The 23,372-nt window shown below is 39.7% G+C and overlaps 1 protein-coding gene across 3 annotated transcripts; it reads right to left on the minus strand.

Moving 5' to 3' along the window:
• Positions 1-386: 386 nt before the first annotated feature.
• sun2 (Sad1 and UNC84 domain containing 2) lies at positions 387-21,574 on the minus strand. 3 transcript variants are annotated; one of them, XM_085409277.1, is made up of 17 exons: positions 21,300-21,574; positions 15,233-15,294; positions 10,681-10,795; positions 10,467-10,570; positions 9,829-10,209; positions 9,686-9,745; positions 9,438-9,512; positions 8,933-9,072; positions 7,604-7,654; positions 7,364-7,402; positions 6,717-6,911; positions 6,472-6,609; positions 6,271-6,367; positions 5,796-5,911; positions 5,499-5,672; positions 3,947-4,036; positions 387-2,529 (listed from the first exon to the last, which is right to left on the minus strand). In XM_085409277.1, exons 3-17 carry the CDS (start codon positions 10,791-10,793, stop codon positions 2,413-2,415), a joined length of 1,890 nt encoding a protein of 629 aa, XP_085265403.1. In that variant the 5' UTR covers positions 10,794-10,795; positions 15,233-15,294; positions 21,300-21,574; the 3' UTR covers positions 387-2,412. The 3 variants fall into 3 exon arrangements, with proteins under 3 accessions (XP_085265403.1, XP_085265402.1, XP_085265401.1); XM_085409276.1 differs by lacking the exon at positions 15,233-15,294; XM_085409275.1 differs by lacking the exons at positions 15,233-15,294; positions 21,300-21,574 and adding an exon at positions 14,715-15,115.
• Between the last annotated feature and the right edge of the window lie 1,798 nt (positions 21,575-23,372).

A 23,372-nucleotide genomic window follows, 5' to 3' on the forward strand; every position in this document is an offset into this window, starting at 1 on the left:
TGTGTGGCCTACTGGATTCTCTCCATGAGCAGCTTTGTTCAGCCTCTGACTTTTCTCATCCGGACGAAGCAGCTGCCCAAAATCAGCTGAGACTAAAACTGATGCAAGAGTGCAGAGCGGCTGATAACGTGATGGAAAAGCTGAGCTGCAACCTGCACAGTGATCAGCAATATTTAAAAATTCATTTTTAACCATAATACTAAGTTGTTGGTATTTTCTGCAGTTTAATAAAAATCTACTGGTAGCTGCTTTATGCCTTTAAATGCTTGAATGCAAACCTGACATTTTTCTCTCTCATGTCTTTGACTCAGGAACAGGAAGTAAATTTGTCAATAATCACGATGAGCGTCACTGGATGTACAACAAGTACAACAAAGACATATTGCATTGTTTTATTTTAGAACTCAAATATCCAAATTTGGCTTACAGACAAAAATGTAGTCATATACTCTGCAGAACACTTTAGGGCTCCGTGTGAGACGAGATTTCTAAAATCCAAATAGAAAACAAACGTTTTTTATTGTCAATCAATCGATCAATTTAACATTTGAGGATAGAGAAAATGAACCTGATTGATCTACCTAAACCTTAACACTGTTCAAATAAGAGGAATGATACACTCTGAGGTGTAGGCTCTAGGCTCCCATCAATACTTACATTTTTAAACAATGCTTCAGCAAATGTGAGTCTATTAGACACATGTTGGAATGTTTAGTTATGCAAAATCAAGCTATTTAAGGATTAAAGTGAAAACTGTAAGTGAACATGTTAAACACATTTAACAACATTAGCGTGTATTATTGCGTGTATTGTATTGTCTACAATGTTCAGTTTATCTATAGCCTGCAGTACACCAGGAGAGTGGTTATTAAGCTTTTTAGGAATGTAAACAATCATTTATAAAACAGCCATCAATGCAAAAATATATCTTCATTTCACTTTAACATTACTTTTTGAAAACATGTGTTAATGACACTGTGTCTCCTTTGTTTAACAACTTGTATATATCAGCATCTATTAAATAGACAAAACACAAACAATAATAATACTTCTGAAAACCTGACCCTTTGTTAAGTTATCCAAATCTGAACTGCTTGAAATCAGGAAGAACATTTCATGTCATTCTGTAAATGATACTTTCTCTCATCTTCTGTCAAAATGTACAACAAATAAAAACAAAAATTCTGTCATTGTGTGAAATTGTGTTTTCTGGGTTTTGAATGACACAATCCAAAGATCTGACATAATAATTGACAATAATTCAAAATGATTCTCGAGCTGGTCCTACAAAATGGACGGAGCAAAAAGAATTTGTAAAAGAATTTCTGTTTTATGCATAAATAGCACTTTTTTCTATCCTGGTTAAACATTTCATACAAATGTAAGCATTATGTACAGAGTAAAAAACAAAGCTGTCATGGCTTCAACACGACGTCTGTCAAAGAGGTTAGAAAAACAGCTTTTCAAGTATTCAAGTACCAGAAGGAAAATCCACACTGATGTGTCAAAATGTGCTGAAAGGAAATGTTACCAAGCTGCATATTTTACCTTTCATAGTGATATGAAATTACATTTTCCTTTAAGAACATCAAGCACTGCTGATTAGAAAACATTCACTGCTGCCCTCTGTGTATTTCCACCAAATAACAAAAAGAAGAAGCACAAAACAAAACAAAACAAAACAAAACAAAACAAAACAAAACAAAACAAAACAAAACAAAACAAAACAAAACAAAACAAAACAAAACAAAACAAAACAAAACAAAACAAAACAAAACAAAACAAAACAGTGTTTTCAACCTGTTCAGGTATCAGGCAACATATGTGACTGAGCGCTAGACAAACTAGATTATTTTCTGTTTTAATTGTAAAAACATAAAATACTGAGACTCATTTGGTCTAAGATGGAAAGATGAATAAAGCTGATAACCAGCTATAGAAACCAGGACAAGTAAATAAAATAAGAGACTGTTTCTATGACTTGTCACTGTGCCACTGAGCAAGGTGTTGAACACTCAACTCCTCTGTGGCTTCCCAGCAACAAAACGGAAAGAGATGTTATTTTACCAGAGAACTCTCAGGTGGGATGGAGCGCTGTACACATGCAAAGTAGGAAAAAAAGATTGTTAATAATAATAGTTTGTAATAAGAAAAGCTTTAAAAGGATCTTGTGGCACAGTCATATAATTGAAAGCAAGTTGCCAGAACCTTAAACTTCCATGTAGACTTTTGTCAAAGCAAAAGCAAATGTGCACTGCACAACAAGGATCGTGCACGTTTTTATCCTTTAATATTAAGAGGTTAGAAAAACCCCAGTAAAACACAGCTGAAACAAAGAGTTGTGCGTGTGAACACTAAAACACTTTTCAGTAGCATTTGGCCACTCAAGTCACTCCGAGTGAGTCTGAAGCCTCACGTGGTGGCGATCTTTCCGTGCACACGGAAACGGTAAAGACACGTATACTCGACGTGACCCCAGTTACTGAGAACTCTCAGCTCCACGACTCTGTAAACCATGTCGCTCGGATTCTGTGTGAGGCGGAGAAGAAAAGAAAAGATAGGAAAGAAAGTTAAACAACAAAATCTAAGTGTAAGGGAGAGCATGCAACAAACACTTATGATTACTACACTTTATACAGAAGCAGAAGTAGTCTGCTCGTGCTCTGTAAATATAATGAGCGGTAAATATTACAGTTTTTTCTGATTGCTTAAGCACATTTTTTGTAACTATTGGCTAATTTTGCAAAACTCTTCACACAAATAAGAAAACCTGTCACCCAATCATCAAAACATTGTAGTTCTCTTGCAAAAGCAAACACAGCTAGATTAACTCTTCACACCCTCGTAAAAATGGTGTTTCCGTATCAAACAGTACACACAAGCCATCATCTACTAAGCACACAATGCGCCAACTGCACACTGATGGTATGAATACAAAACACATCTGGCTTTTGCTTTCTCTGTGCACAAGGTAGGCTATGTCAGTTTGAGCTCATACTTCTGTCATAGATCCATAAGCATAGAGGGATCCAAACTTCAAGTACTGGTGTTTATTCAAACACATCAAAACAAACACAAGTGTTCATTTCCAAGTATAGGATTATTTGCAACCGCCATAATGACTATATGGGTTACTTGGTCTGCAGTGAACATGCTTCCTCTGCCCCAGCATCTGGTCATCTAGCAATTCTGTAAAGTAACAATTTCAGTATTTGTACATCAATGGTATTGGTGTGTTTCTCATTGGCATATGCCAGTGCTACAAATCTTTGTGCGAAGTGACTGTGCTAACCGATTCTCATTTCAAGATGTCCTTATGGTACTTGCTACAGTGTAGCGGCTCGAGTTATGCTGGACCCGTTGGCCAGCTACCCTCAGGGTATTGTAGCTCTGATGTCATCAGCAATTCTATTTCTTACTCTTCCTACCCTTCCTCTCCCCCCTCCTCATCTTCCTCTTGCTCCTCCTTGTCCTTGTCGTCCTCTTCATCCTACTTCTTCACCTCCACGTCCTCTTCCTCGGCCTCCTCTACTTCTCACTCCTTCTGCTCCCTCCATTGTACTCCGCACACACAGCTTACCTGTATTATAGTGCTTAGGCTGATTGCAAAGTGAACTAATTATCTAAAAAAGTTTTCACATGTGAAAGTGTGCCAGACAGTTGGCAAATTAGTGTTAATGATAGCCATACATGTGTATACTTTTGCTAGGAGTGTGTTGGAAATTTGGTAATTGAGTGTTGTGCAGTGAATTGTGCCTACAGTTTTGCAAAGTGTGTGTTACAAAATTGCAAACTGAGTGCAAAGCAGTTTTTGTGCTTTTAGTTTTGCAAACTCAGTGAGTGGTTTTGCTATAAGTCTGAATAGTTTTAGAGATTGTGCTACAGGAATCACAGTTAGGGTTTAAGCATTCAGAAAAAACTGTAAGATGGGCTCATTTGAACTCACAGGAATCTTAAACGTCTGCGTTGGCTCTCCATACTCATCGTAAGTGAACGTCCCCAGCAGTGTTCCTTCTTCTGTGTCGTTTTCCATCCCCTGGAAAGAGACAAATGGCACCTGGGTCAGATTTCAATATTAAAATTGGCTTTATGTCACTCTCAAAGGTTTTCTTTGAGACTTAATTCCATACAGTACTCCTATATTAGGTCCTACGGTTGATAAATGGCAGATTTAGATCATCCACATTTAAAAAATGACAAGTGAAATAATAAACAAGTCAAATTCATGAACTACAAATATCAGAAAAGTTACAATTTGTAGCTATCACATTGTGCCGAGGCTTTTTAATAGGAAGTGGAAGAAAATGAATGTAATAACTGGCAGGTATGCGTGTCTGTCAAGCAGAAAACTCTGCTGTGGGAAATTCAGTAAAAAACTGCAGCTGCTCAAGGTTACACTTGAAGCTGGCTCCTGTGCTAAAAAGCGCAAATTTACAGCACAATGGTACAAAGGTAGTTTTGCCCTGCAGCTACTTTCGGCCTTTACAACAAGTGTATGGAGTGTATTAACCTTTAACTGTAAAGGCTTAAACTTAGAGATGTGTGTGCTCTTTTGGTGCCTTTGGTGGATTTTTCATGGAATTATCTAAGCTGCACGGTTACTTTTACAAACAGCTGTGGTCCAGTTAAGGTGAGTAAAACAGTCTTAACAGTGTTAATCTCTACATGATCAATGGAATTTTTGTCTTCAAACACCTGAATAAATTTCCAGACAAAGCAAAACTGATACATATGAAAACTCGTATATGCAAACTGATATTTCTCTACTGTTTCAATTCATATTTCAGAAGATTTAATATCCATTTAAAAATAGATAAATACATAAATAAAAAATATTTTTATGTCATGGTTCAGGCTGTACAAGGTTAAGATCCAGCTTGCAAACCATGCTTGCTAGCTTTCATCCATATACATTTAGTTCTGACACCAATAATGGAACATGGCAGAGGCAAAAATGCTAAAGCTTTAAAATCCAGTGTGTGCTGTCACCGTGGACAAATGCAGAGCGTGTGTTGTTACTTGAGTTATTGCTGGAAATGTGATCACATGTGTACTGTGTGCAGTTCAATCTGATGTTTTGGTTAATTTGTGTAAGCATGTGTACTTGAGAACCAGCATGACTTAGCAGCAGCTTTAAATGTCTCAACCACAAATGCTGCCTCTGAGGTATAATTTCACATCTTTACGTCTGACAGATATTGTAGTACATCTGTATATCCTAAAAAGTACGTGATGCTCTGGCTGAGGACAAACAGACCTGGTGGGTTCGCTCTTTCCTTACCACGAGTACCCTCCCTGCTCCCTCCATGTATCTATGTTTGAGCTGAGTCATTAAGACCCACGAGCTCACAAACTCTCATTAATGATGAACTGACTGCTGGCTACTGGTTATTTTCCTGCTTCATGTTGACTTGCAGGCAGCTTTTTCTTTTCTTTTTTTTTAAGCAAGCGCAGGCAGTCATGTGTCCCCACACTGTTTCTACACTGGAAGCACTCACATGGACTTCAAAGTCTTTGGGTGCTGAGTCAATTCGGCCAGTGGGAGAGTTGTAGCGTGGTAGGTGGTCCAGTGTCACATGAGTTATCCGTATGGGGTGGGACAAAGAGATCACAAGTGTTCCCTGGACACCATGAAACGCCCAGCATTTCCCTGGAAGCAGCACTGGGTAACCCTGGGGAGGAAGACAGCGGGAGATGTAGTTAGTAAAAATGAAAGGGCTAACAGTCTAAAGTGAAAAGCCCTGAGGGTAAAATGACAATGAGGGAACAGATAAGCAAACTGATGGTCATTGTACCTGAATGACAGTGCGCGGGCTTTCAGATGGATACCAAAGAGGGAAACCAAACAGGGTCACACATGCTGAACGAATACGGTACGTCTCTGAACACCTGGTACTGATCACACTGGCACCTATACACACACACACACACACACACACACACACACACACACACACACACACGCACGCACACACACACACACACACACACACACACAGGGCAATAAGAGTTCTGAAATGTTTTTTTTTAATCTTCTATATGTTATAGAGTGTAAGATTAAATGACAACAATCTTTGCTGATGACTGATGACAAGATGCATGAATGTCATTTAGAATAATTACAGAAGACAAATCAACAGGCAAATAAATTAAACAACCAATAACTCAATATTTAAAAAGTGTTTTTTTGGGTGCAAAAACAGCAAACACACACATGCACACACTGAATTTTAGCAAAAACAATTTGATCTTTATCCAAACATTCCTGACCTTGAGTCTCCAGGGCAAAGTCAGCCACTTTATCAGCCATGGGACGTCCACAGTCTGCGCAGCTTCCACTGCTGCTGAGCCTGATTGCATCCTGCTCCTTATTCACATTCACAAACAGAGTATACTATTAAGTATTGACAGGTGTAACAACTCATATCTAGCAGCATAAGCGCACACACACACACAGTTACTACTAGTTACCTTGATGCGGTCAGTGAGCCACTTCTCCATGGCATGTTGGAGCTCAGGTGTGAGGTGATTGTGTATAGGTGTGTTGGTAGGATCAGGGCAGGGGGCTGGAGGAGGCATCACCTGGATGGATGACAACTCCTGGGCCAACTGCAAGAGAAAAGACTATGCATAAAACCCAGGCAAAGTTCCAGACTGCATTCATTAAGCTTCGGTTGCTTTAAATATAGATAAGTTGAACCTATCAGGACTTTTACCTTATTATTCTGATCCTCTAAAGCTTGGATTCTGAGGGTGAGGCTGGCAGCAGCAGTGCTGCTGTCTGACTGATAATCTGCCATCCGGCTGCTCAACCTTGTGACCTGCTGCTCCAGATGCTGCCGACTGTCGGAGTCTGTGGTCTCAAGCTTGGCCTTCATATCGCGCATTTCCAGCTGGAGTCTCTCCTTCATCTGTTAGAAAAAACAAGTGAAGGAAAACATGACATGCTCATAGGTGAAGTGAGCTCATAGATACCAGGCTGTCTCTTTCATAAATTTTAGATCTCATGTTTTAAAGCCAGGTTTTTAAGTCATATATGTTCATCCTAAAAGCTAACCATGGTTACCCGTTTATCAGAAAGCCTTTTTGTTGTTTCTAAACCTTAAATCAAATTAAAATTTCTTTAAAATAAATTCTCTTCAAATCAGAAATTATGCCTTTGGGGAATTATTCAGCAACTGTACTTCCTGAGTGCTTGTAGGTTAGTAAACAAACCTCTGCATTTGCTCTAGATGTCAACCACTAGATGTCACTCTAGCATACCTGAGTTTTGACCCTGTTACTATTAGCCTGTGTTCCTTTCTGACATCCGTGGGCAGAAGCTCTACCACCCACAGGGTTAACCAGAAAGAGATTCTCTCACCTGGGAGAGAAGCAGCTCCTGCTTCATCTGCAGCTCCACCTGTAACAGATGCAACACATCACTTTCACCTCAAAATAGATCAACATGCAAGGTCTCAAAGTAACACCAATGCATTTATTTTAGTTTTCCTTTGTTTTATTCTGATATGGTTAGACAGCTTAATTTTTGTTTGTGCATGTGCGTGTGTGGAGGGAGGGTGCAGACTTTTTTACTCCTGACTGCAAGGAAATGGTTTGTTACCAGAAGACGTTGCATCTTTTCATCTACTACAGCAGACACAATGGTAGGATCCTGTTTGAAAATACAAAAACAACAAACTATTACTGCAACAAAAAAGAACCCAAATTTTCATACAAACATATTAAGAGTCTCATAACAGCAAGCTTAATCAGAACAGCTATTACATTAAATATATTTTTGACCTTTAAAAATGCTTCAGAATTGACTGAGAGGTCCCTGAACCGGTGAACTTCTTGAAGGACTTACAACTAAGTCTCAAAGTTTTGATCATAAACATCATAAATCCCATCCCTTGTTGACTCTGTTTAGCTGGTTAGAGAACAGTGGGGCTCCAAAGTGTAGCGCTTTACACATTTGCAGGTGGCTGCATTTGGGTTTGTGTCAGGACGGGTAACTGGTGCAAAATATCCTGTGAATCAAACATGTGGTGCTGCCTGCTGTCGCAACCCCTTGTGAATAAGAGAACAACCAAAGGTAGCTTGGTAAGAGAGAAATGACATTGATGAGAGTGTCGTTGTTCTCAAACTGTAACTCTTTTAACTGAGAATGTGATGCACTTATAAAGATTTATAAAGAAAATACAGTAAAAAGCACCTTTCAGCAGCTCTCTTATTTCCAATTCATCACCACCACAGCAGGTAGCTTTGCTGGCTGATTTTTGATCCGTCATGATCCCCCAAGGGATTTGTGACTCCTCTCAGGATCAAACTGCTGATCTTTCACTTTCAATTTGTAAACCACCCACAGTGGAGAAAACAGACTCTGTGAACCTTTAAAAATCCACAAATGTGTGCTGGGAAAATACTACACTAGCAAATCTCAAGCTTGGGCCGCCATGATACCAGGTTACACTGAAGAAAACAACAATGATTGCTAACAGTCAAATTCATCTTTAACTCATTGTCTGCTTTTTTTTGGATAAATGAATAAAATTTAAAATACAAGTGCACGGATATAGTGAGACAGGACTATCAATTGCATATAAACAAACAACTACACAATGATTTATATCATTATTACCATTACTTAAACAATATCAAGATTTCATTTAAAAATATGTATTGTATTGGGAGCAAATGGCTGCCTCTGCCATCTGTTGGAGTTCTCTCGGTATTATTGGATTTGAACTTTACACCTTGAGACGACTGCTGCTGTGGTTTGGCATTGTTAAATAACCCCTCGTGCAGGCCTTGAAGATTTGAGCTTGAGCACTATTATAAAAGTTTGTCATTTATAATTAATCAATCTACTTAGTCACTCAGACAGTTAGATTGATCCAGCACCCATCAATCTAACCAGCAAGAAAAACAGTCAGTTGCAGAGCCCTACCACCACAGGTTTGGAATAGATGTTGTTGGGTTGGGCAGGAGGAGGAGTAGCAGGCACAACAGGCTGTGTCTGTGATGGGCTCTTTGTGACATTCATGCGGGTGATGAAAGAGGTGAGCAAGGGAAGGAACAACCAAAGACCTGGAGAAAACAGAAGGGATAGTTCCTGAACAACAGCACTCAGAAGCACACAAAGCAAGATCACCCAACTCTAATATTCAACAGTGAAAGCCTCTTGTAGTGACTGACATTTACAGTGACTCATACAGTCACAATGAGGTGGAGAAGGGAGTAACACCCCACCACATGATGCAGGGAGCAGACTAAGCAGTGCTGCTTTGCAAGTCTAAGAACCCTCTGCGGCAGAACCTACCACGCCTACTTTTGAGGGGAAACCCCAAGCTCATAGAAGATTACTGTACTGTCTTCAGGAAAGTAGATCAAGCAGAAAATACAGCGGCTTTCTGAAAACACAGAATATATTCGATTTCGTTTATGTTACTTACATAAAAGTAAGATGAGGAGGAGGAGGAGAGCCACACCACAAGCCTTCTTCATGCGACTGCTGATTAGAGAATTAGCTGCGGGGAAGAGAAGGAACGTTGATTTGCAGGGATTTTGATAAGCTAGAGCCAAATCACATGCAGCAACTAAGAAAAAGTATGTAGGATCTGTATATAATGCACAGGCACATGTAGATCCATACTGAGCTTCAGCTACAAGAAGTAACAATGATCATATACAAACACCATACCTAACGCTGCCACGTCATGTGTTTTTGCACATACTGTCGCACCGAGCATCAGGGCTGAGTCTGCCAAAAGAACAAACACGAACAAAGAGATTATTACATGGCAGCGCAAAGACACGCAAACACAAGCAAACTTCAACACTCACCGCTAAGGCTGTTGAAGGCACTTTTGATTCTGCTTCTGTATCCGGTATTGGGATCCCCAGTGTTAATGCTGACTCTACCAGTGCTGCAGGGGGCGGTCATGGGCTTCCTGTAAGTACCCTCAGAGGACGAGTACCCTGAGCTGTCCACGCCACTCTGACTCAGCTCCTTATGGCTGGGTCTAAACTGTAATCCTGGCCTGCTAGAGCTGCAGTGCCCTGCAGGAGAGCTGTTTCCTGGAGATGCTGGGTGGCAATGAGGGGGTGTCTGCCTCGGGGTTGATGATGATGATGGGGTCAGGGCAGGCCGCGGGGTGGCTGTGGATGGGGTGAAAGATACGGTCCTCATGACAGGTTGGCTCTCAATGGTTAATGGAGATGGGACTAAGAGCCAGATGAGAGAAAGAAGCAGAAAATGAGATAAATAAATTAGGTTCCTTACACCAATACTCCATCTGTGTCCATTATTACAAAGAGTAACTAAATAATTGACAGTCAGTAAAATACCGATAAGGGGTTAGAAGTAATCCAAAGCTTTGTTATAGGCAACAGTTTGGAAACTTTCTCTTTAACCTACTCTGAAAACGTTCAGATTGTGATATTATGTCATTACCACTTATGCACCGTCGCAGCATACTGACCTGGAGTGACAGGTGTGTCAGGGGCAGCGGAGCTAGTATTGCTGTTGGCTCTGCTGGAGGTACGGGAGGCGGGCTTGCGGGTCCCGGCCTTCTTCTTGAAAACCCTGAAGAAGAAAAAGTTGGTAAGAGAGAAAGGCAGGGTTACATTACAGACTGACAATCAGAATGTAGAAAAAAAGCTTCAAGCACAAGGGCACAGAAACCAGTAACTTACTTAACAGGGTTTTCACGGTAGGATATAGATATGTTGGTCACGCTGCTTGAGTCAGATTCTTCATCTGAATTATAGTAGCCACCAGAAACCAGGCGAGAACTTCTGCGAGACATGACTGAAACACACAGACAGGGAAAGATAGTAAGTCTCAATTTACTCAATATACATAACAGAGTTACTGAAATTGGATAATCCCTGTAATCAGCAGACCTAGTCAGAGCAGTGGAATAGGATTTTAGTGTGGTGTTTTGAAGTCCACAGCAAACACTGCTGCATTGTGTTTAGATTGCTTTCAGCTACTCTTAATACATAATCCTTAGGCCTACATAAAACTGCAGTTTTCACCTACAGTAACCTCATTTGCCAGCTTAATTTAGATAGAGTGAATACACCATCGCTAACCAAGAAATTGCCCACAATATAATTAGTAATATAATTAGTGATTGTGCCTCTTCTATATAACTTAATATGCTTGGCTTAAAAGTTAGAAATCATCTGCAAGAAAAAGATGAGAAAAGATAAACTGTGACTGTCAATGTACAGATACTGTGGAAGACTTTCAGTGTTATATGTGAAGGTGTAGAGTAAAGCACAATCAAACAGTTTCAAGAATTAAAGACAGTTTTAAATATGAAAGACATATAGAACAGTGATGTAGTAGGGGGCTAGTAGCTTTCCGCTAGGAGTCAGGTCCAATTCTGAGCCACTGAATTGGACCTCCCACAGAAGTCTGTGGTGTTGTTGCCCTTTGGAGCATTTTTAATTCAACTTTCTGACAAACAACTTGCTGCGTGGTAACCATCAAATAATCTTTACTCCAATACGCCTCTGGGCACAGCTTACTAATGAAGCTTGCTGATAAACTCACCCTCTTATTCAAATACACCCAATTCTAGCTCCAGAACACACAGAGACTGAATAGTAAGGCTGGGCCATATCATACCGTTCACAGTAATACCGGTATAATGTTGGGCAATGATAAGAAAATGAAATATCGCCATAGAATATGGGTAAAACGCATATGCGCAGTGCCTTTGTTTTCATACGCACATGGCGGAAAAAGCGTGCCGGTGACAGAGAATGAGAAGAGCAAAAGCGGATCGTTGAATAAAACGGATGAATCAGAATTGGTTTGTAAAAATGCTGCAACTTCACTGGTGTGGAACTGGTTTAGCTTTCGTCCATCAGATACACAACAGAGCACTGTTTTTGGTAGCGCATGCTAGCGGGCCGCCGTTATTACCGTGGTGTTTGGAAAATACAGCACACTTAAAATCAATCCTTTGATTTTTCTGAAAATCGACAGAGCCCCTTATAATCCCGTGTGCCTTATGTATGAATTCTGGTTGTGTTTACTGACCTTGAAACGATTTTATGTACACGGCGCTCAAAAATCTGTCAGACGTTTTAGTACGACTTTGCTAAGCTACGAACCCGCACCGCTTGATGGATTGTTGGAGCATTACGGCTATCGTAGGCAGGAGCCTCGCGGAGTGATATGTACTGTGCTTCAACATAATATTACCATATTGTGTGTGTATAACCTCTTTTTAAGTTTTGTGGATATTATACATGGTTATGCTGAGGATATGCCGGCCAATTTCCACTGGAAATGCCTTTTGGTTAAACTGTCAGCAAGGCATTTGCATTTGCACTGTTAAATTTTTATATAACTTTAATGCACATAAAAAACAGCTGCTTGTTTAAGTGAAAATACATTGATGGGGTTTTTTTTTCACTAATAAAGTTGTGGAGTTGTAAAGTGTTTTGTCTAGTGTCAATTATATCGTCAGTTAGGGCTGCTCAATTAATCGAATTTTAATCACGATTACGATCTGGGCTTTCAACGATCATTAAAAATGACTGAGCCGATTATTAGCCCCTCCCTCATTTATCCGCGACACCTTAAAGGCCGGTCCGTGAAAATATTGTCGGGCATAAACCGGTCCGTGGCGCAAAAAAGGTTGGAGACCGCTGATTAAGAGGACCCGAGGGAAGCTCGGAAAGCTAAGCAGAAGTTATTTGGAGAGTGACTGCCGTTGGTTGAAAAGAGAGTTTAAAAACAAACTTCAGTGGTGTTGCACACTATTTTATATTATTTTTTTTAAAGTCATTGTTAACCCTTTAAAGCCGGTCAGAGCAGCACGCTCCGTTTTGCGTAACTATTTTTAAATCCCTGTAGAACCTGAACCGTGTAAGCTAGCGCAATAATTTGTTTTGCATATGAAACCGGAGGAGTTGTACTTACATCTTATGACATCAGCTTGTCCTCGGTCACGGTTTCGTTCCACATATAGCTTTGCAAAAATTGCATAAAAAGCCTTGCAGCAACAAAAACATAATATTCCAGAAACACGCTTTGCCGTTCCTATCAGCTGTTCGTAACACTTCCCACAGTGAAATGATGCACATGCTGTTTTCTTTGCAAATTTGCATCATAGGATTGTTTTTTGTTTTTCCTGCAGTATATAAAAATTGCTGTATCTCCAAAATAAAACTATGAAGACACTCAAAATAAATTTCCTGTTGTTGTAAACTATTTTTGCAACTTTATTGTATTTAAAGTTTTGAGGGATAAACCTCTTAAATTTCTCCAAGTAGAAATATATGTAAACAAAACAAAAGCGATTTTCAATTTTTTTTGTAGTTTATTGCACTTTTTTGCAATTAATGTAGTTACTATGGACTTAATGCATACATATTAGTAAAATATGGGCTATAACAGTTGTATAGCAACTTGAAATGCTCCCACAAATGGCACTACAGCATGTAAAAAAAATAATATAAGCTCTGGTGGACTTGGTTCTATAGTAGGTCTTAAAGGGTTAAATAAATATCGTCAAATAATCGAGATCTCAATTTCAGTGAAAATAATCGTGATTATCATTTTTGCCATAATCGAGCAGCCCTATCGTCAGTTATATCGTTACCGCAAATTTTCAAATGTATATCGTGATAAATATTTTTGGTCATATCGCCCTGCTCTACTGAATACTATAATGCCAATTCAAATTCAAAATGGGACTTCACAAACCAGTGAATGACTGCAGTGGCTATTTCCATCTGCTATGTCTGAGCAATGTTTTCTTTCTTTTTTTTGCCTCGGTCACATTTTTTCATTTTCACATCAATTTTTCTCTCGTTCATTTCATAAATATCTCTACGGGGAGTCAAGAACTGGTGACCCCAGTAAGTCAAACTGGCAGCTCAATGCATCTTTTAGGACTTGCATGTTTCAGTAATGATATTTCCTGTAATCACATTAAATAAATAAGACCATATGTTCACCTTTAAGAATGTGGCATTATTATTACAATAAAACAGTAAAGCAGCAGCACAGTGAAACGCACAGTAGCAGTAATAGTGATGCGGTAGTTGTGGTAGAAGTAATATTAGTAGTATGTCACTGACAGATGCTCTTTTGGTTAATCTTGGTTGCCTGTAATCCAGCTAATCGGTCCTGCTGCACAAACACTCAACAGCACCAAGATTTACAGAGTAAATATAAACCCCCCAAAACACCATGAAGGCATTTGTACATGCAAAGCTTAAAAAACAAGGACATACACTTTCATTACGCTACAGTGCAGACACATTTACAGTATAGAATACATGATAGACAGACACACATGCACACACAGATGCATACCTTAACAGACCCCGCATACTTAAAGTTCAGAAAATCTTCAGAGACTATCACAGGTAGCGAGAAGGATCTGAACAGCTCTATGTTGTTACAAAACATCTATGAGGTTAACTTTCAGCACGGCAGGCATCGTAAAGATTATGTAACAAGCATCTTAAGCTAAGTGATCCCATTGGTCCACGATGTGCTCTTACAGTGCGGATAATTAGCAGCAGCTTTACCGCCTGACAGCTCCTGCAGCAAGTTTATTGTTACACATTCAATTCATTACAGAAACACAAAACACGAGCAGTGCTCTGACGATGGGGTCAAAACATTCAACTCCACATTAACCCTCTTTCCTGCTGCACATCACTGATAAGACCAAAAGAAGAGCACCAGTACATACCTGCAGCTACAGTTCCAGACAATCAGACAAAACGAGGCGTTCGACAGTAACAGGACGCTGAAAGTTAGAAATGCTAGCTGCATGGGGCGTTTCTCAGCTCAGTGACAAGTAGAGGCCCCCAGGAAATCCACCAGCCTTTAGATTCTCTCTGCGATCCTTTCTTTTAGCTTCTGACTGTTCTCATGAAAGCAGCCTTCCTGTCTCGGAAGTTTTAACGCAATCAGAGCTGACATCCAATAAAAGCCTTGATGTCATTAGCCGGGGATGCGATCACTGCAGACTTGTGCAACTGAAATGAGCGGCAGAAGATGACAAAAAGGGAAGCTGCGTCTGTGCATCTAACAGACAGGAAGCTGATGCACGAGGACACATGCGCGCCGAAACCCTCACTTTAAAAAAATGGGCGATTGCCTTGTTGTTGTTGTTTAATATAATTACTTACAAATCATGACCTTGCTTTACAAACAAACTTTGTCCAGCAAACATGCTCAACAACACCACACAAACTCTTTACATACTTTTTCTCTAGTTTTGTCACCCTCTGCTCGTCTGTTGATTCAAGACTCGAGGGGGTGAAAGACTGAAAGAGAGAAAAGAGTAAATATCAGCAGCCACACCGTTTTGATGTAAACAGCCAATAACAGCAACACTGTACTTGACGACGCCCTGCAGCCCCTGTGGTGGTTGCTACAGCCAGCCTGTTCTGTTTACTGTGAATAAGGAAAACACACCATCATACTGAAACTGCTCTGTTGCAGAGACAGCTACGTTTCCAATACATCTTTCCTATGAAGATGCATATTAAATCTGTTTATTTTTTGTAACTTGCACCTTCTTCTCTCTATCAAACAACCAGGCTGTTTAAATTTAAATTAGATGGAGGGGCTCTTGTAGCATGTGACAGGTAAGAGCTCTTTTTAAATCCCATCATGTCTAACAATCTAATCTGCAGATCCCATCATAAGAACAAAACAGAAAAACAAGGGTCATGTTTATTTAGACTAAACAGTGCAAGCAGCCTGGACCTGCTGCTGAGGAAACACACATTTACATTTCTTTCTTCTTAATACGTCAAGAGGCTTAAGCTAAGAGCGTAGAGAGGGGGAGTATTTTGAACTTAATTCCCCTAAAGCCTCCCTTACACTTTAAGTGGCATCTCAGTGGAGCCTAGCTCAGCACAATTCTCCTCCTGAACATCACCGACCCCCACCCCACACAGAGGACACTGCTGCACCAAGATGTCCCTCCTCTTTTGCTCATTCCACTGAAACACTGCAGCCGTGTTTGACTGCGTCCCACATTCTTGTGTAGGTTTACTTTCCTTATTTGGGGCTTGTCGTCCAGTCCGCTTGATCTAAAACCCAATTACATCTTACAATAGTCCGTTCATGCTGTAAACTGAGAGAGCTGTTTTTGTCCTGGAATGCCCGCGTGACTGATTTGAGGCCTTTCATTTAATTTCTAAGCATCTCACTTCTAAAGAGCTGCTGAGAAAACATGTTCTGCCTTGGTCACCCTTGCACTGCTCACAGGATCTGTCATTGAGGTCTGATTCCTCCATGAGAATGTGCAGTATGGAAAGCCAATAATGTACAAATGTGAGGATGACAACATCCCCCCCCCCCCGTCAGAGACAGAGAAGCCTGATTCAGGTCCTGTGGGAATCAGGTGCAGAAAGACACAAAAGCGGCTTTTCATCAAGAATAGGCAGCACAAACTGCACAGCTCCCACAGAAATAAATCTGCCTCAATCATGAAGAAGGACAACAGTGACAAGTGCATCACATTCAGCCATTTAGTCCAAATGAAAGATGAAAAAGTGAAATGACAGAGTCTCCCAAACAGTGTGGAAATCCACCAGTTATCCATTTGTACTGTACTGGAATCATTTATAAACAGCTGTATAAAGAATTTGTTTTGGATGATTCGACACCAACAAAAATAATTCAAAAATGTCAGAATGTCAGAGTAAGAAATTCCCATATAAATATACTGACTCATATAATTAGTATAGTCTCTTAGAGTGTAAAACAAGTCAAAAGAAGCAGAAGAAGAAGAAGAAAATTTACTGGAACAAAGCTCACACATCGCCTCGCCACAACATCGCCCTGCTCGGCTATGATGCCTGCTGTGCTACATGTAGTGGAGACAGTGGCGGTGGCATGAAGGGTTTGATATCAGTAAAGTCTGAATTACTTATATTTTTATAGTGTTCCTCGGGTCAACAGTGTTGTGGAAAACATAACACAGGATTTGATGATAGTAAGCAGGGCTCAACAATATGAGCATTTTTGCTTTCACAGTTTTATCTAAAAGAGACATCTGAGCAGTAAATTGAATTAAGCTCTGGGCTGTAAAAATATACCAGGGTCACCAAACATCTGGTTCAATAGATGAAAATGTGGTTTCCTGGATACGGCAAAACTATTACATCTGTGATAGGCCAGTATGTTGATTAAGCTGTAATAATCACACAAGCAAAAAACAAACAAAAAAACACTTTTGGTATGTGCTTCAGTTTTGGGATCATGGCACTGCATTTTCACTGCAGTTGGCTATTCCAGTTCTTCCTGTAAGATTAAGGCCAAAAAAAGCTGCTACTTTCCATTAAAACAGGTTCAGATACTATTCAAAACTAAGAATTATTATCAGGTTAGACACCCATTTGCGACAGCAATGATAGCAGCAGACTTGACACGGTACTACTGCAGACACACAGCCCCTCCCTCACTAACAGTTGAACCAGCTGACGTTCACAACACTAAACAACTCTTAAAGAGGAATTGAAGAGGCCAGTAAATCTCCTGTTACATCAACACAGAAGTATTAAACAGTTATTGTAAATGTTAACACACCCAGTGCCATACTTTTGGCATGACCTAGGAGAAATAATTACCCCTTTATAAAATATCAGTAACCTTTCACTTCACTAAGCCAATGTTTTAACCACTACGCTATGGAGACACTAATGACCCTTTTTTAAAATATCAAGTATTGTCTTGGGTGCAGGTATTTAGTTTGTCATAACAAGCCTACTGTTTATAAGAGAGAACTCTAAGCTAGTTAGTGGTTCATAATCAATAATCAGTGTGTTGCTTGAACTTTTTTCAGCTTCTGAAGTGGGGCAGGTCCAAAAAATTTTGAGAACCAAGTACACACACACACACACACACACACACACACACACACACACACACACACACACACACACACACACACACACACACACACACACCAAACTTGTTTGTGTGTAAATGAAGGCATAAATGTTCAGTAAAAGTGGAAGTACTGTCCATCTTTCACAACCACTCCTGTTAGCATGCTAAGGCTGTCTATCAGCAGCTGATAACAGATGATTACAGATAAAGCCTCAAATGTCTGTTCCAGAAACCCAAGTATGACGGCAAAAATAGACTTCTATATTTCAGTAACAGTATGACTCACAGGCTGTATAAAAGCGAGGAAATGTCATACCAAACTGAACTGTGCAAGCCAAATGGTTCAGGACCATTACAGCCCAAGCACAAGCACATGTAAAAACACATGTGAGCCCGTAAAGCTGACGGCAGGAATCTCTATTGGACAAAATCAAAGAGTGGAGATTGAGATGTAGCAGCATTATTTGCTCAGGGCTGGGCAAAGAGGGGCACTGTTTCACTGTCAGGACAGCGACAAAGAAGGAACGCTGACACGGCCTGTAACAACAAAGATGTAGAGGGTGAAAGGAAGAGTAAGAGCTGATGCAGACTGAGACAAAGACACTGAGACACAGGAGAGAAAAGAAGAGACAGAACAGGCAGAACAACAAAGATGAAAGCTTGGCTGGTGATGGAGAAGGTGTGAAATCACTTTTATGATTTCACACTTTTATGAATGACTGAAACAATTCAGAAAAAAGAAGAAGAAGAAGAAGAAGAAGAAGAAGAAGAAGAAGAAAGTGTAGAAATGAAGGGAAAATGGTACGGTAAGAAGGAGTGGGGGAAGAAAGGAATGCCGAGAATTAGTCTTCATCAAACCAAACCAGCCTGGCACATGGTTTGTGGCTAACATTAGTACCGTGCCAGTGAAATATGACTCACTCACAGAGAGCGGATGAGTCATCAGTGTGCACTGCCTTCTAACAAAAGGACCACAATCTCTTTGTAAAGTTTAAGGGGAGAAAATAATTAAGCACAGTTTTTTAGCTAAGTTGCTACCTAACCAGGTCTGTTTACAACAATGTGACCCAGTTAATTAATGTTTATTCTCTCAGTGTCTCTCTAAATAGTCTGCTGCATGAAAGAAACTTTATTGTCAGGGCTGCGAAGCTGTTTTACCATCCCTGCCCGAGACTCTCAGGCAGGCCCATCTGCTTTCTTCCAGCCTCACACAAAACTCATATATTTCAAGTAATGTGTTGAAACAATCTTTATTTTAAAGATCTTCTGAATTAATCTCCTTCCATTTCCATACTAATAATTCCAAATCAAGCCCTTGATTGCATAAAAAAAAAATCCCAATTTTAATTTTAACTGTAAAAAAAGTCTAACTTCCCTTACACTGAACAACAGCTGGATTACATGAACTGCGCTGATCCAAATTTGTCGAAATTAGGCTGCAGCCGTTTACAGAGTTTTCCTGCTGCCCTGTTTTTACTCGTGTCCAGTGCTGGATGACTTTTTTGGTTAAGCCGAATTATTGTTATCTCAGGATGGTGAGATGACCCCTGTTGTTCATAGTATTCCCAGAGTATTTAAATTTATTTAATAAAATATTAATATCTGGTGTCCCTGTATTAATTATTGATACAATGTTGCCAAAATCTCCCCCCATTTAATAGTAGCATTTATCTGTAATATAGACCGCTGCAGGAATGATGTGTTTTTCTAGCCCACCCTGATTTTTAACACATAATTGCAATCCCTAAAGTAAAAGACCAATGTTAGGTTAGAAAATTACTACATGACAGTTGTATGACTTCACTACGACCCTGTGCTCAATGTCTCCATGGTCCTTTGTTAGTGAACGCCTTTACAAAAACACTTAAGGCTTCAATATTCATGATTGTGTATTTATTGAAATACATCCTATAGATCAAGATATTGTGTGTTTTGATCACAAAAGTTAAAAGCCTCTAAAAAAATTAAAATGTTAACTTCAGGCTAAGGAAACCAGAAGTAGAAAATGCTAACTCATTTTGAAGCATTCTTCTTAAACTCCAGCAGGAGACAACAGCTCTGAGAGTAAAAAGAAATAAGACTGTGGAAAAGTCTATGGTAAACATATCTCAAAGATGCAACCACAGTAAACACTACACGCATATACTAATGATCTCAATCTGCAGTTTGGGGGCTTTTTGAATACAACACGATATTCATTTTGTAAACTACACTCTAGTTAAAAGCGATTGAGGATGATGAAGCAGGGTGTGCTTTAAAGATTGAGGGGTTGCTACCCTAGCAGAGTGAATGGTCCCTTGATTGCTCTGTCGGATCAAGCCCTCACTAGTCACGTCTAACTTAATAGTGTTTACATCTACTTTTTTACATACAGTCTATGATCCTTACATGAAATAAACAAAAACAAAAAGAAAATTCCGCAGGGATGATTTATGCACTTCATTAGATTTTGCAATACCTAAACATACCTTTACAAAAATGAATAAATGAATGAATGAATAAATAAATAAATAAATAAACTGTGGTTACATATTGAAAGACAATAGTATGATACCGTAACGACAGACAAGCCCAGTAGTTTTTTTTCTTTCTGGTGTTGTGATGTGGTTGATGTGAGACAAAAGATAAACACCTGTTTAGCCAGTACATGTAACAATGCTTCCCTACACAACACACTTAATATGGCAATAAGGTTAAAACATGTTATTTACAGCAAAACAGTTATCGCCAGTTTGGCCAATTTTGCACTTGCCTTTCTTAGACACACCCTCTGAGGGCCTTAAATATTCCCTGCATGCCCTCCGTTGATCGAAGTACAGAAAAATAATTGCTTTTTGTGAAATTTAACCTTTTGTGCACCTGCACCAAGCTCAGTATGGCTAAAGTAGCCCTCAATGCCCAAGCTCATGTTATGTATTGCTGTGGACAAATAAGACTAAATGCTACGCAAGTAATATATGGCAACTAATAATAATAATAATAATAATAATAATAATAATAACAAAATGGTAATAAGACATAAACACTCCCACATAAAGTTGTTAAGTAGTGGTCTTATGGGGACTAGCAGAGCAGCCTATGCAGAAAAGTATGGCAGGTTAGTTAATCACCCATTACAACAAACCAGTTCCGCCTACATATGACACGCTGACATTTAACTTCGCTGTTTAACTACATTCATCGCTAAATTAACACACATTTCCAGCAGACAGCTAACCCCACATGCTTTCAGAGTGAGCAGGAGCTGCAGGCAGCTAATGTTGACAATAAACTGTAGTCGCTAAACTCAACGGGCAGCCAACGGACAAAAGCATCCTGAAGCGCAGCTGAGATGCAGGGAGACACGAAAAGTCCAAAATTCAACCTTAAGAAACTGAAAAAACACGAATTACCACTTGGATTCCTTAACCCCGTGCCCGTAACTTACCTCGTTAAACTGTTTAGTCCGTCGCAGATAAATAATAATAGTACAAAAAAAAAAAAACACGCCAACGAACAGCAAAGACGGTTAACCAGAAATATTAATCCGCACGGAGACTGAACTTAAACAAACATGCCCGTTTTGTTCAACTCTGTTCAGTTAGTCCCAAAATAGCAGCCTGGTTCATGACGAATTCCACAAGTAAAGTCTAAACCTAGATGGCATGACTGGGCTCAACAGACGCTTGCTGTGACAGCTCGGAGGTTTCACCACAACAAATGTTGACAGCAGCGGAGTCAAGCTAGAGCGAAGAAGAGAAGCACTTCCGGTAAGGGTTTGCAAAATAGCGGTCGCCCAACGAAACAACGAAAATAAATGTAAATTCATTTTTTTTCTGCATATCTAACTTCCGAAAGAGAATATAAGTTTGACAGTGGGCTAAACATTAAAATCCATTTAAAGTGTGCTTTGAATAATAGACACCACATCCGTCTAGTTCTCTCAGAGTTGAGAGACATATTATTCTATGCATCCAGATTATCATTTGTTCTAAAATTAATAATAATTAACCCAAACTCGTGTTTCTTCCTTTTGTTGTTTCAATTATTTTTTAAAAAGAAAAATGGCAAGATTAAAGAGATATTTTGACCGGAAATTTGTTCAGAGAGTGCCTTTTTAAAGCTGTTTATTTATTTATTTTATTTTCTGTACACGACCGCAGCTATGATGCGGCACACTTTGAAACCGTTTCCGGTTTCGTTCCAGCGGTAGCAAACAACAGATACACGAATGGCTCCATCTAGCGGCGACAAGTGTGCTCCTTCGGGATTATTTTTCCATAAGCTGCTATTCAGAAATGCTGCCACACGGTGGCGCCAGTTCTCCGCGAGTAATTTACGTGCTGAGCAAGCCTGCCGCAAGTTAATGTCTCTGTTGCACCATCATCTTGCAGTTTGCAGCGTTTAGAACAGCATTTAAATCTATACTGTATCATGCATTATGCGTTTGAATTGAATATCAGACTGAAGACTGAAAGCTGAGTTTAAAGGAAAAGGACACATTGAATCCAGATTTCCACTTAAATGAGAACGTCAGACAAACTACTCATAAGCACACATGACTCTCTGTGAAATCTTTAATCTCCAAAATATTCTTTCATGTTTTATTACAGGTTATTTAAAAGCACACTAAACTCTTTGATTGCCTATCACAGTCGATTTATTTGTTTTGGTTAGGTGTGAGGGCAATTCAAACATTTGATAACACTTATCTATTATCCTATGTGTAATCTTGTATCACTGCATCTATTTCCCCTGCCTTAGTTAGAATAATACATTCTGCTTTATACCAATTCAGGTTAGAATGGCTGCTGGTATAGTTAGAAATGCTTACTGGATATGTGACACTAATTGGTACTAGTGCTCTTGATTTAATGATGCAACTTCTATTTTGTTCATTTCTTTTAAAATGTACACACAGAAGACTAAAAGACAATATGAGAGAAAAACTGCAGCTCCAGGAACAGGTAATGCAACCAGATCAAGGTCAAACTACTCAAAAAAATAGGCCATTTTTTGGATTTTTCTTTTTCTTTTTTCCCCCTCTGAGTGCAGTCTTCATCACACGTGACAGGCAAAAAGTCCCAAAAAACACAACAAAATGCTTTTAAGCGAAACCCTCAGGGCTCTGGTACTCTTTGCAATACTGCAAGGAGCCCAAAAATAAATCTAATCTGACCTTATCACTGGGCAGACCAGGTCCAGGCAGGGGAGGGAAGGTGGGAGAGGGATAATTCTTTATTCCAACAGTCACCTAAGGAAAAGTGACCAAAAAAAACCAACCTCTGAAATGCTACTGGTATGTCCGGATTGTTCCATATTTGATAAATAATTTCAGAAGGTCTGAAGACTATCAGGAGCACAGGCCCGACCCCTGACCCTTGAGCTCTGGCAGTTATGGCGCATGTTTACACGTCTTGCATGGGTGCGCACGCGCGCGTGTATTTATGCCAGTTGAACCCATTGTCTCAGAGTGTGTTCTCATTATGCAGCAGTTTCCTTTGGCCGGGGTGAGAGAGCA

Source organism: Rhamphochromis longiceps, linkage group LG6, assembly GCF_057381845.1.
Source record: "Rhamphochromis longiceps isolate RC_006_pf linkage group LG6, R_longiceps_female_GT1.1, whole genome shotgun sequence".
NCBI classification, from domain to species: domain Eukaryota; kingdom Metazoa; phylum Chordata; class Actinopteri; order Cichliformes; family Cichlidae; genus Rhamphochromis; species Rhamphochromis longiceps.